Genomic DNA, 14042 nt, shown 5'->3' on the forward strand with positions numbered 1-14042 from the left:
CATAGTCACATGCTAATGAAAAATGGTACAATTATTTCCTTCAGAACCCCTACAATGTTAAATTTGTAAGCAGCTTCCGAGTATTTTATTGATGGTTGTTACTTGCTGATGTTTTTCAATAGGTAGGAAGTCTGGAGAAGAAACCTATGCATATACCTGATCAATTATTCTTTTACACTTAAGTTTAGATTAAGCTCCAAGGAAAGCAATGGAAATGCATAGGGACCTACTAGTTCTTACATGATGTAACTATATCAAGATACATGCAGTTAACCTTAACTTAGTTGTGTGTAGGCAAACTTAAGTCATTTACTCTCCATTTAACTGTTTGTTAATATAACATCCCTCTCCTAAATACCCATTTCCTGACCCAACTGCAACACTAATGTAAGGTAAAGATGATGGGAGAGAAATGACTGAGATGAGTGTCTTCCCTGAATTAAGCCAAAATATTTGTCAAAAAAAATGGAATTAAGAGATTATGAACACATGGTTAAAGTGCATTAAAAACTCTTCACAAAAGTAAAGGAAGAAAATCTAAATGGTCAAAAACTAAGAGCATTCACTCTAAAATCAGGACCCAAACAAAGACATCTACTATCAAAATTATCATTTGATATAGTCCTGGCATGATTAATGAGAGCAATTACAAAAAATAAATAAATAACAAAGAATGAAGATAGGAAACAAAAACAACAAGTTATAATTATTTGCAGATGCCATGATACTCTACATAAAAGATCCTAAAAACTCCACCAAAAGATTTCTAGGTTTACTAGTCGACGTCAGCAGTGAAGCTGGATAGAAATACCCTAAAGTCGACAAGGTTCCTATGTATTAATGACAAATGCACTGAGAGAGAAATTAGGGAATCAACTTCCACAATAGCATTGAAAAAATGGAATACTTAGGAATCAATCTAACAAAGGAAGTAATATATTTCTATATTGAAAACTACAGTACTCTGCCACGGAAGGTTGAGGGGGATATCAAAAAATGGAAAGATATTCCTTTCTCTTGGGTAAGAAGCACCAACCTAGTGAAAATGATCATACCCCTAAATTTCTATGAAGATGTAATGCAATCCCAATCAAAATGGCATTAACAAACGTCACAGACCTAGAGAAGACATTCCTTAAGTGCCATTAAACAATGAGTGGGTCAAAAAGATGCAGTTTTTTTATACCATGGAGTATAGTGTGGCATAAGGAAGGATAAAATTAAAACATTCATAGCCCAATGGATGGACCTTAAGTCCATAATCATAAGGGAAATGAATTGGACGTTTAATAAATTGGATATTTATTGTCATCTCTTGTTGGAATTCTCCTGAACCAAGGATATGGTGACGTTCACCTCTTTTGGTCTCTCTTGTCCATAGGTTTACATTGTCTGCAAACAGAACAGCTATCCCTAATTGTTTTTCTCATTTCCTGTTATATGCAGTAATGTATTTCATCTATTGACCTTTACTCTATGAATTTCCTGTTTTAGGTAAATATATTTCTTTTATATACTGTATTGTTGGATTTTGATCTATTCTCCCAGGCCATTTTTATTAATTGGTGTAGTAAGACCACTTATACTGGAGGATCCAACTGCCATATATTGGTTTATGATTGTCACTATTTGCTTTATAGTGTTTTAAAATTAGACCTCTAAGCTTTACTTACCATAAATGGGAAAGTTTGTCAGTCAATGGATTGTGATAAAGAGGAAGGATTGACATGATAAAAATTGAAAACTTAATTATAAAAGTGAGTAGTGGGATAGCTTCAAAATATTCATTATAGAAATGATTAACAGACATCATCTACCACATGTATGGAACACCTACACTTCAGGAAACAAATACTACAAAAAAAAATTGAACATGATTTGAAGAGCAATTTTACATATAAGAACTATTCAAATAGTTTAAATAAGTGAAGATACTGAATGTCTTTAATATCCAAAGTAGCATAAATTATAGCCACACACATATAGCACCATGCACCTATGAAAATAGTTGAAAATTAGTAAGACTGAAATGTTGATCCTTGATAAATATTTACAAAATCAGGAATTTAACACATTCCTACTGGAAATTAAATTAGTATAATCATTTCAGAAAACTAGCATTTTCTACTGAAGTCAGCTAATGATCTGTCACTTTTCCTAAGTACACATTCATTATTTGTAATATAAGAAAGGAACAAAAGTGCTTTTGGAAGCTTTGTGACATAGAAACTTTGAAATCATTATTAGTCAGCAGTATAATGTATAAGTAAATTATGATATATTTACACACATACCATAGATTTGTAAGTAATCATAAAACCTTGATTGAATTTCACCAGCATATTATAAGCAAGAGAAGAGAGATATATGGCACCAGTTATAAAAAGTTAAGAACTAAAACTAAGTAAAAGTCAGCCATTATATTAAAGTATACATAAAGAACAGCAGACAAATGAGTACAGTATAGGTCAGGATCATGATCATCTTGGGAAAAAACATTTCAGTACATCAATTCCCAGCTCACTAACATTTTAACATTCAAGTTGTAAACTTTCACAGATAAGCACGGACATTAGTAGATTCCAACGAATTGGGGAAGTAGCTGATGAGCCTACCAGATGTTGACACAGCTGTGCTGCTTTTGCCTACAGTTAGTTTACAGTTATAGTGAACTGTATCAGCATTTTAAGATAACTGTAAAAGTAAAAATAGTTTATTTACAGTATTTGTGTGTGTGTGTCACATTGTATATTTGTGCCAAAAGTATACAACATTCACTTTGTCAGACTCAGAAGTCAAGATGACTTCCAAGTGTTTCCCTGGAATGGAATTACTTCTAAGTCAGGGACTTTCTGTTAGGGAAACAAGGCCACTTTAGGAACTGGATTGTTCTGCTTCTTGATCTGGATTTTGTTGGTTTTAAATAACCCAGGAAACTATATGCAGTACGTATGTCCTACCCATGTTTCTGTAGTTGTGATACTTCTCATGCATGTGTGTGAATTTTAAAATCCGTTTAAAGAGAAAAGAAATGCAAGGGATATAGGCATTAATGCTAGGTATCTTTGCATGAGTTTTAGAGAATTCCATCTTATCTTTGAAGGCTGATATGTGACTTTATAATTTTTACACAATTGGCCTATATTTTTGTAATGGAAAAGTGATCATGATACAAAGCCAAGCCATGCTGAAATTATCACAAAAGTGTATTAAAGGCATTGGAAACATTGCCACTGAAGCAGAACCTTTAGTTCAACTAGCTCCACATAATCCTCAAAAATTAAAGCAGTTAAGGGCTGGCCAAATATCTCAGTGGATTAAAGCACCTGCAAGCAGGCTCAGGGGTCAGGGGTTTGATCCCCAGGCCTGATGTGCCATCTCCACTCCCAGGGCGCTTTGAGACTGCAATTGAGATTGGGCGTGATGTCATGTGCCTATAATCCCAGCTCTTGGGATGCTGTAAACAGGAAGATCATTATGCGTCTGATCTAGTAGTGAGACCCTGAACATCCTGCAGACCTTTCCTAAAATACAAAATAAAGGAAGAAAGAAAGTAAAATAATAGAAAAAAATTGAAGCAGACATAAGAATTACTGGGGTTTTCCAAATAGATTGGATGAAAAGAATCATAGAAGGATTTTTATTTTTGGCTGGCTGGCTCAGTCTACCTTAAGGGCAGGTCTGGTAAGGTATGGGGGTCTGGGGATTGAACCACAATTCCCTGCGTAAGACGGGGTTTGCCCCAGCACGTGCCTAAAAAACTGGGCTAACCCACAAGCCCCCGAGAATCTTGGAGAAACAAAGAAAACAAATGACTGGCCTGAAGGAAGACAGAAAAGAAAAGGAAGAGAAAATACAAAAGGATGAAGGCACAAGTACATACATTGAGTGGGCACATCCTAAAGCCATACCTCTGTGCCTGCACTGGGAGCATGCCTGCACGGGGTAATCTCACATCTAAAAACCACCTTCCCCAACCTGATTAAGCAAATACCAAGTTAAGTTATAAAAAGGCATAGACTGTCAATTCAGTTGTACTTGTACTTACCCTGTCTTCTTCCAATACTTTAAAGGACTTCACCCTCAGAATAAACCCTTAGACTGGTCTTTCTCTCTGTCAGAGAGAGGCAATATGGAATTGGAAACAAACAAATGCACAGCCCATTGTTTTTCTTTCCCTGGCTCATGGGACGCAGTGTTTGAAAAGAAAGAATCTAGAGGGCTAATTCAGATGAGGTTACCATGTGCCCAAGTGACAAAAACTGACCACAGAGGCAATTCTGGTTCATCAGCATTGCTGAAATAGTTTCTTGTAAAAGAGGAAATATAAATAAAATGCAAAATAAAAGACAGGTAATAGAAAATAGGAAGACAGATCTTTTGAGAAAAGGAAGGCTACCCAGAGATGAAGGGAGTGAGAAGGAGAGGAGAAAAATCAGATGAAAAGGAAATTAAATTGCTTTATGTACATTTACCAACTTTCCACAATGAATGTAATCTTCATATACTGAAAACATGTAATAGCAAAAATTAAAATTAAATAAAATTCAAGTTCTGAGAATGGCTGCTATGGCACTGCTTTGAATTACTGTTAGTCTCTAATTATTCCTCTATTTAAGAATCAAATGCCTCTTTACCAGACACAAGATCTTGAGCAGACTTAAGGACCTCCAGTGGGTGACATTCAAAACAATGGGGTGCGAAACTCAGATCCTTTCTAAAAAAGAATAGACCTAGAGGTATGTAAACTCTAAGAGAGAGACAGACAGAAAGACAGACAGACAGACAGACAGACAGACAGACAGAGAAACAATGACACAGAGACAGACAGAAACAGAGAGACAGAATGAGAGAGAGAACCACATCTTAGGGAATCCACAGGGGCTGGGAGATCAGTAACACATAAGCGTTGAAGCTAAGACATATGAGAGTGATGCTCAGGCCAGCAGAAGGTAGAGTTGCTACAATGTTTATAATATGGGGAAGTAGGAAATCTTGGAAGAAAAAAAATCCTCAGGCACTTGGAAAACTTGGTTATGAACATGAGGACCAAATCTGCATGGAAGTCTAATGGGGCACATGGCTAGCACTAAAATTCAAAATTGTTACAATAATGAACAAAAAGAAGAAAGGAAAAAGAAGAAAGAATAATAGCTTATTTAGGGGTTAAAAGTAGCACTTCCCCCAGAAATAATGAGCAAGGACATTAGGTATTTTGCAGAAGCAAGCTGGCTTTGAATATGCAGAAAATACAAAGGAAAAAAAAGTTAATAGTAAGTATTTCAAGTGGTTCTCACTGTTTCCCATAACCTTCCAACCAATAGGAAAAATGATGATTTGGAGAGGGTTGAGATTATGCTATCACAAATATGAAGCTCAGAACATTTTCTCATGAGTGTCTTGAAGGTATTAACATAAAATTAACCATAAATTAACATAAATTTGAAATCTGTCTCAAGATGAAATTCTGTCTAGAAGTGCTCTTGAAAACTCTGGCCTTGGGGGTTTATCTTCATTAAGACACTGGAACAATGACTAAAGGATATTTAGATAAATAGGATGAATATTCCTTATCTTTGCAGCTTTATTAATATTTTCACTAAATTGTTCAGTTTCACTAAAGAGCTACACAAACAGAACAAGAGAACAGAAACATAAGGATGGACCAAGTCCACAAAAAGCAAATAGAACCCTTCTAACCAATGTGTGTTTTAGGATTTATGCTCTGTCTCACAAAGCCTTCATAGAATTTTTGATCAATGTATTCCTCAACATTGCAGTAGAATAAAAAAAAAAGTTTATGCAGAAGTTCAAATATGCCTGAAAAACCCTCAGCTTCAAAGATACAGAATACATACTTTCTGGACTTTTTCCCAGCAGGTACAATGAAAAACTGCAAGTTGTATGCAGAAAGCATAAGAAGACTCTAAAGGGTGAAGAGAGGAGGTATATGGTTTGGAATTCCAAAGCCCTAGGAAAAATACAATGCTCAGTGTCCTGTGTTTTATTTTACCTCACATATCAGAGCTTTGGAATTGGAAAGAATATAAGTGATGGCAAGAGGTTTTGGGCGGAGGGGGGAATCTCATTCCTTTTTAGAAAGAGAATGGAGAATTTTCTCTCAGCTCATCACAAAGCGATAGTGAGGAGAAGGCCATTTCTGGTTCTCTTCCTATGAGTTTTCATAGCATTTAAGAAAGAAAGTCTTACTATTGTTAGGATTTAGATCTGAAATTTCTCCCCATAGCCTTGTGTTTTCAGAGGTAGGGTTTTTGGAAGGTGAGTGGAGTCTGTGTTGTACTCATTAGTAGTTCATCCATGGGGAGCCCAGGAGCTGAGCGTGCTGTTAGGAGGTAGGATCTGGTCAGAGGAGGTGGATCAGAGAAAGAAAGTGTGCCGTGGAAGGCTTCATCTCCCTGCATGAAAACCGAGCTCAGCATATTTTTCTGAGTGTCTTGAAGGTATTAACATAAAATGCACCATAAAAAGTATGATTTGAAATCCATCTCAATATGGGATTATTTCTAGAAACCCAATTGAAATGTCACCATCCCCCAGGCAAGCCACAATAAAAAATCAACATATATGTAGTTGTAACTCTCTTCACTTTTCAACAAAACTCAGGTATATATCTTTATCGTCCCTCAAAATCTGCTCCATTGGTACTTTCAGGGATAGCATCAATGAAACAGCATGAAAGTTCCTCTCAAATCACCACAGTTAAATGCCGAACCTCAGAATACTCTGTTTTGACCTGAAACCTATGCTTTGAGACAAAAGTGTTTCATTCTCTGAGAAGTTCGCCATACCCCAGCAACTCCCACCTAATGGAGGAACTGATGCTGCTTATTTTAACAACCTCCACATGTGTTTCCCCCAAATTCAAATCTAAAATGGAGCTGAGTGTCTATGATGTAGCAGAGAGAAGGACAAGTTGGGAAACAGCTCTTTGCCCATCATCACACAAGGGAGTGAGGGAACCATCAGAGAGGCTTTTAGGGGTCTCCGAAAGTGCAAGAAAGGAGGTCAAAACACTTCACAGCACAAGGAGCAGGCTTAGCTCTATATGAGAAGGCAGGAGCCAAATTCCTAGCCCTTCACCTTCTCATGAAGTATCTTAGACAATTAAAAGCTCCTTTCACTCCTTAAAAGACCAGTGGAAGGATTAAATTAAATAAGATACATGGGCTTAGTCTGTAAACTGAGAAGCACTAGCCACATGCCAGTTGGTAATAATGGTAATAGAAACATAGTCAACTATGTTTTCAGACAGAAAAGCTTTTAATATTCTGCTTTTGCTTTATGGTCATATCTACCTAATCTCAGCCTAAGAGCAATCTTCTTTATTTGATTTAGCTTAACCAAGTCACTCTTTCTTTAACCTACAGAGGTTGATTCCTTAAGATTTCACTTTGTTGTCATATAGTAAAGTGAATGCTTCTATAAAAGTTGAGAAAAGTAAGATAAATATTTGGAATGCCTACAATCTATGAAAATTACATAAGCAATGAATGTTCAAATGCTTTCAGGAAACACAAAACACCCACTTACCTCAAAAAATTTCTGAAGTCTACTTATGAGTGTTTTGAGAATTCCTTAGAACAATCAGTTATGAATAACACAACGCAAAACCAGGTCAGTTTATGTTTCTTAATGGTTGTTTATACTGTTGCCTCAAAGACTGATAAAAATTCTTTTGTTGAGGACAAATATTTAAAGAAAAACATCCAAATTTACATTGCCTAGACTCTTAAAGGAAAGTATATTGTATCAGCCAGTAGTTCTGTCACATAGAAAAGGTCTCTGCATTTAAGGTGGAAAAAGGAAGCCAACAGTACACTTAAAATTCAGTTATGTGCAATTGTAGGCAGTTCTGCAGTCTAAGGACAACTTCTCCAGGATCCGCATTATGGTCTCCCAAGATGTACAATGCCAAATAGATGTAGGAGAAGTCTGCCTTGTGAGGGCATTGCCCTTCCGGGGAGAAGGAGATGCAGAAAAACTAATAACTTGTGGGTATCTCAGGATGTTTCAAATATATACAGCCAATGCCACATTTGGCCCATTTCTGGACTTAGGTTTGACATGTGGTCAAACATTAATGAATATGAGCCAGGTAGAAGGCAAAACATAAAAAGAGAGATGAACGAGAAGAGACAGACAATTAGAGAGGAGAGGAAAATAGAATGGAAAGTAAAAGAGTCAGGAAGGATGCCTTACACATATTTCTAAATGAATGACAATATGAATTGGGCTCTGTGGGGCTTCTAGTGGGCCCTGAAAACCTGGCGAGAGAACATTGCAGATGGGTGAGTTATGATGTTGAAATAGAGTTGACTTTGAACGCAGTATCTTCTCAACAGAACATATGCCAACAGTGATGGGCTTAGAATCAAAAGGAAAAAGAAAAGAAAAATCTTGGAACATGTCTTGTGATGTGAGTAGTACCCTAATAGTTCTGAGGACTTCCCAACAGCAGTTGAGAAGAAACAGGATAGATGGCTGTCCATAAATCTTATGTGCAAAGTACTGCAATTACTTGCTTGAGTCAGTCAAAAAAATTAAAAATGTTTTCCATAGTATTTGCATCATTCTCTGCCAAGATAAGGAGCACAATGGAACCAGCTTAGAATTTCACTCATGGGCTATCCAGCTTGCTGTGGACTGAAGAAGAGACAAGTTAACAAGAACAGCATAAGAGGGATGAAGATATCCCCAGCATCCAGGACCAAGAGTAAACAGAAGGCATCAGGCTTAATCACTATGGAAAGGATTAACCCTTCTATCAGGTCCCTGGAGCCCACAGTGAATGCTGTGCCCCTGACTTCTCAGTAGAAGAGAGTGAAGAAAGAAAAGTGGGTAGCTGTTCCTCTTAGGAACCTGTCTCCATCCTGCCCTTGCAGTTGCCCTACCTCCTTGAGGCTTGGCAAGCCTTATGTTCTCTGGCTAATATTCCAGTGGAAAGTCAGGCATCTGGCACTGCTTTGACTTAGAAGGTAAATTTGCAAACCTGTTAGCATATGGAGCATTGGATTTGAGTTGCAGTAGCTTGTTTTCCAAAGACAGTTTTCTCTCTAGCAGGGTTCTCTTTTCCTAGGAGGAAATCAGATACAATTTTTGCTTACTTTCGCATATGTGTATATGCACATGTGTGTTTGCTAAAGCAATCTTACAAAATCTTCACAAAAGATACTTCTGCCAGAATTAGAAATAAAGAGCTGATCTCATATGAGTTTTAAAATGCACATCCAGGACATCTGCCCAGGCATTCCGCTACATGCTTTATAAGCAAGCCAGTGATGAGTCCAGAGCAGTTGTCTTTTTTCTCCCTGTGCATGGAGAGCTTGTTCTTCCTCTAGCCCCTCTCCAAGTAGGGTCTATGCAGCTCAGCATCTCCGTGCACCTCCTTCACCCCACCACAAATGAACAGCTGTTCAGCATCTCATCCCTGAGCTTCCCACCACTGCCCTTGCCTCTTGTGCTTTAGACTGACTTGGTACCCAGGGATGCCGTTACCCACATCTTGATGCCTCTACCTGCTCTCAAAACATCTGTCAGAATGCAGTAAAGGAGTAAATGTATTTTTAATGAAGGATCAAAGCCACAAGTGATAAAATTACTTCCTGATTAGGATCCAGGAGAAACTCTGACACTAAGAAAGACTATCTCTTAAAATTCTATAATTAAATTACTAAGCTACTACCTTTCTGTCGTAAAGGAAATAGACAATTCCTTGGAAAATCAAGTTGAGGTGATTGCTTTCGTTTGATGATGACATGTGGGAAAATAAAGATTTTGAAGTTTAGGATGAATGAGTTTTCAGACTTAGTTTGCCAATTTGGGAAAAACTTAATGAAACTGAAAGAAAAAAACGGGCATTGGTGTTGGTGATATAAATGGAATGAACTAGAAGAGATGCTTTGAAAGTATCTACTGTGCTGCCCTAAAATATCTACAAAGTTGCTTTTCCTGCTGCAGTATTAATGTTGGTAATATACAAGGTAGTGTCATTTGGCAACAGTATCAGATTTTGCAAATGGAATAACCTGGTTTTGAATTTTGGGCCAAGGTTTTAGCCTTTCTGGGCCTTTAAAAAAATAACTGAAACTTAGAAATAAAGGCAATATGTATGATTGCAAAAACACTTTGAGTCATTAATAATCTGACCCAGTAATTACTTAGCTCTTTCAGATGATTGTTCTTGTTTTACTTTATTTTATATATTTTATTAGAGCCTCTGCTTTCTAATGCTACATGTTAATTTCTAGGTTCTATTTGGTAGAAAGTATAACCTCAAAGGTTGTTGTTGAAATGTTTTAAAGAATATTAACAGTATTTTTAATCTAACCAGCTCATTTTATTCTATATTCCTTCCCCACATGCCTATAAGTAAAAAAATTCTCAAAATACTTTATTTAACCAGATTTTTCATCTTACTATGTTCCTCCATGAGTTAATGAATTGAATAAAATATTTAACATGGACCATTCTATGTTTATGAGTCATGGTTCTAACTTTATGAACTTCCCTAAAATTAAGGTAATATTATCTATCTCAAAATGTTAAGGTAATTGGAGATAATATAATATAATATATATCATATATAATATAAATATATCCTTTCTTGACATATAGTTTTACCTCAATACATAATAATTTGAAGCTACCAAGTACTTCATATATTGTGTATTTAACTTTATCAACTGTTTCTCATGACATGATTGCCCCATAGAAATTTTTACAACATAGTCCCTCTCATGTTCAAATTAATTCCACGCTGTAATCCATATACCTTATGAGCTTATAATGATGCTTGGATTTTTGAAGAAACACATCATAGATAATACGTTTTGAATTTATAGTGCTGGGGACATACTGTATAACAAATGTTCTTCATAATGGACTTTATAAATGTTCTTCGTAAAAGTCAATTAGTGGACTTTTATAACCAGAGCTCAGGGTCAAGACAACTACAAAAGAAACAAATGATTGTATCTTGGGCAGCATTCTAGCACTGGTGCCTCTTCAGACCTCTTTGACAATACAGAGGGACAGCACACTTTCCCAGTTAGCCATGTCCATCCCTCTGGCAAGCTCACGTTACGTGGCAGGCAGCCCACTGATCCCAAAGCCCATCTGTGAGACTCCCCTGATCAGAGTAGAGTGGGCATCAATTTACATCTTTCACAAATGTTAACATGTAAAGGATTTGGAAACTGTGAGTAACATGTTTATCCAGCATTAGAGAAAAAAAGAAGACTGGAAAGAGCTGTGTACTAGAAACTGAAGAATTGTGGAAGAGTTTCTTGTTTTCCCTGTCTTCATTTATAAAATTATGATGAGAAATTAGATGGTCTCAAAAGAGCCTTTGAGCTCTAAAATTCTAATGGAACTTAATCAATGACACTAGAAAACAGATATGATGCAACAGAATTGCACTGCTGGCAAAAGGAACATATGCCATAATAAAATGCTCTTATTAGATGTTTTTGCTAGCTTATCACTGTGTGTGTGGAATCCATTCTCACTGTATTCCTGATTAAAGCAGGGCAGATGGTGGAGGGTTTAAGTAATGTGTTCATTAGCAGACCTCATAGCACTAATGGCTATTTACAGGAGCAGGGCCTCGCTCAAGTGAGCATCCAGTGATTCCTTCTCCAGGGGCACCCGCACCAGCACAGGACTCATCAAGTTTTCCAAGGATGTACACTTTTCATTTTCACATCCTCTTTGAACTTCTATCATTTTCTTATTAATACAAAGAGTTCCATGTTCCTGATGTGCCCCAGCCACCCCCAAAATTTCCTCAGTTAGCCCTTTCATTACCTCCCCGAAGCAAGACAGTGTTGGTAAGCTTTGTTCCTTAACATCTAGTTTATTTGACAATAAGAAACACTCATACATATTGCCCCTCTATTCCACCACCACTTACCTCAACCTTTCAGGGACTCCAACAGGGGTCACTCTAGTAATAACTGAACTAGAGCACCTATTCTGTCCAAAGGTTCATAGGATAGCCTGTACTAAGGAATGGGCTAAACCATCACTTGTCCAAAACATCTCGAACTGCTGCCTGTCATGGTGCCCACTGTAATCCTAACACAGGCAATGCTGAAGCAGGAGGACTGAAAATTTGAGGAAATTTAGCAAGAGTCTATGATTCTATTTTTTTTTTTTTTTTTGCAAGGGATGGGGGATGTAGCTCAGTGTAAATACACTTGTCTTCCAAAAGGCCTTCAGTCCAACTCCTTGTATGGAAAAAAAAGGAAAGAAAAACAAAGAAAGGGAAGGACAGAGAAAAGAAAGAAAAGAGACTGCCAGAACCTGAGTCTGAGCCACTGAATCCTATTCTGGGGTTTGTTTCTCTATATTTAACAGGGTTTTCAGCCTTTCCAAAAAAAAGTGTTATGAAAATTATATTTTAATTTTTATTTCTATTTTGGGAGGGCTGAGATAGGGTCTTGTTATGTAGTTCAGGCTGGCCTTGGACTCACTATGTAGCTCAGGCTGACTGAGAATTCACAAAATTCTCCTACCTCAGCCTGCTGAATGCTGTGATTACTGTGTGAGCCACCATACCTGGCCTTGGGAGAATTTAAACCATGAGATCTGGGAAAATCTTACAGTCCCCGACAACCCACTTTTACACATTATAATTTCTACCAATAGTGACTGTGTACAGGTCATTTACAAATAAATATCTAGGACCTAGCTCTGTGGAGCAAATGGTAGGTGCCCAAATACAATGAATGAATAAACAATCAAGCAAATATTCCACAGAGTCCTGGGCTGAATTCATATCTAGTTTGCATTCCTGGCATCTGAAGGAAATAAAAGTTATCTTCCAGTGGTCTTTGGTCAGTTGTCTGACACTCATAGGTGACATTAACCTGATCCAGTGTTACTGGGCTTGAGGTGGGGTAACTGCAAGTTTAAGCTTCTGTTCCAAGCTGGTCAATCAAGATGATTGGTAAAATAACCCCATCCAGGATTGTCTTCATTTCCTAAATGCGTACATCCTTTTTTCTGTCTTGTTCACTAGACCATTTATTACAAGATAAGGTCTTCTACCACTGTCAACTGCTCAATCCAATATTGCAGTTTTTCCACAAAAGCAGTCCAAATATTAATTGACATGCATGAACAAGCCAACTGATCCAGGACATTCCAGTCCAGTGAATCTGCTAACATCCAGGGACCTATCAAATTAAAAAACATGTTGGTCTATGTTATTTTTATTAGATACTCTTAAGTTTGAGCTTACTTAATTTTTGTAATTAAGCTTACCATATAAGCTCACTATTAAGATTACCAATTCAAATAAACTCACAATGTGATAAATATCTTATTTATTCTTGGGAAATATGTATAAACTCATACAAGGAGAAGTGGTAAAAAAACTGAATATTCAAAACTGAAGTTATGATGCTCTTGAAGTGACATTTCTGAAACAGTATAAACCGGGAAGGCTTGTGAGACAAATGAAGGCTGCAAAGAGGAGAGGCAAATCTGGGAATTAAAATAATAACAATTGAAATTAATGAGGCAAAAATCTCTCAGAGCCAAAAGATCTACTTGACCTCATTGTGGAGATGTTAATTTCCTGTCTGTTTTGCTATTAAACTTGCCTGGCAAGTGCAAGGTCCTGAGTTCAATCCCTGGTACCACAAAAAAAATATTTTGCTATTAAAGATATTTCTGGTTTTGTCTGAATTATAAGTTCTTTTTTCATAAGGGGAAAATGACAATTTTTATTATGATAAAAGCAAAAATTTTTAATTTCAGGCATTTGGATAAGTACAAGAGCAGACTAAGGGCTTAATTCTCACACAGGCACCAGTCAGGCACAGTAGGCAGCTCCAAATCATAAGGAAAAGATTTTTTTCCTACCTAAATAGAGCATTTTTCCATGTTTTGGAATTAGGCTTTACAGATGCAACAAACCTAGTGAGTTCCCTTTAATTCTCTCTCTCTCTGTCTCTGTCTCTCTCTGTCTCTGTCTCTCTCTGTCTCTCTGTCTCTCTGTCTCTCTCTGTCTCTCT

At 37.0% G+C, this 14042-nt stretch overlaps 1 protein-coding gene across 10 annotated transcripts in view; it reads right to left on the reverse strand.

The window, feature by feature from the left end:
- Window positions 1-14042, reverse strand: part of Ccdc68 (coiled-coil domain containing 68) — a 79351-nt gene that overhangs the window by 35015 nt on the left and 30294 nt on the right. For all 10 annotated transcript variants that reach the window (XM_023715076.1, XM_023715070.1, XM_023715074.1 and 7 more), the window contains exon 8: window positions 9011-9093. In XM_023715076.1, the coding sequence (XP_023570844.1) occupies window positions 9011-9093 (83 nt within the window). The remainder of the gene's footprint in view (window positions 1-9010; window positions 9094-14042) is intronic.

Source organism: Octodon degus, unplaced genomic scaffold (assembly GCF_000260255.1).
Source record: "Octodon degus isolate 3935 unplaced genomic scaffold, OctDeg1.0 scaffold00003, whole genome shotgun sequence".
Classification (NCBI taxonomy): domain Eukaryota; kingdom Metazoa; phylum Chordata; class Mammalia; order Rodentia; family Octodontidae; genus Octodon; species Octodon degus.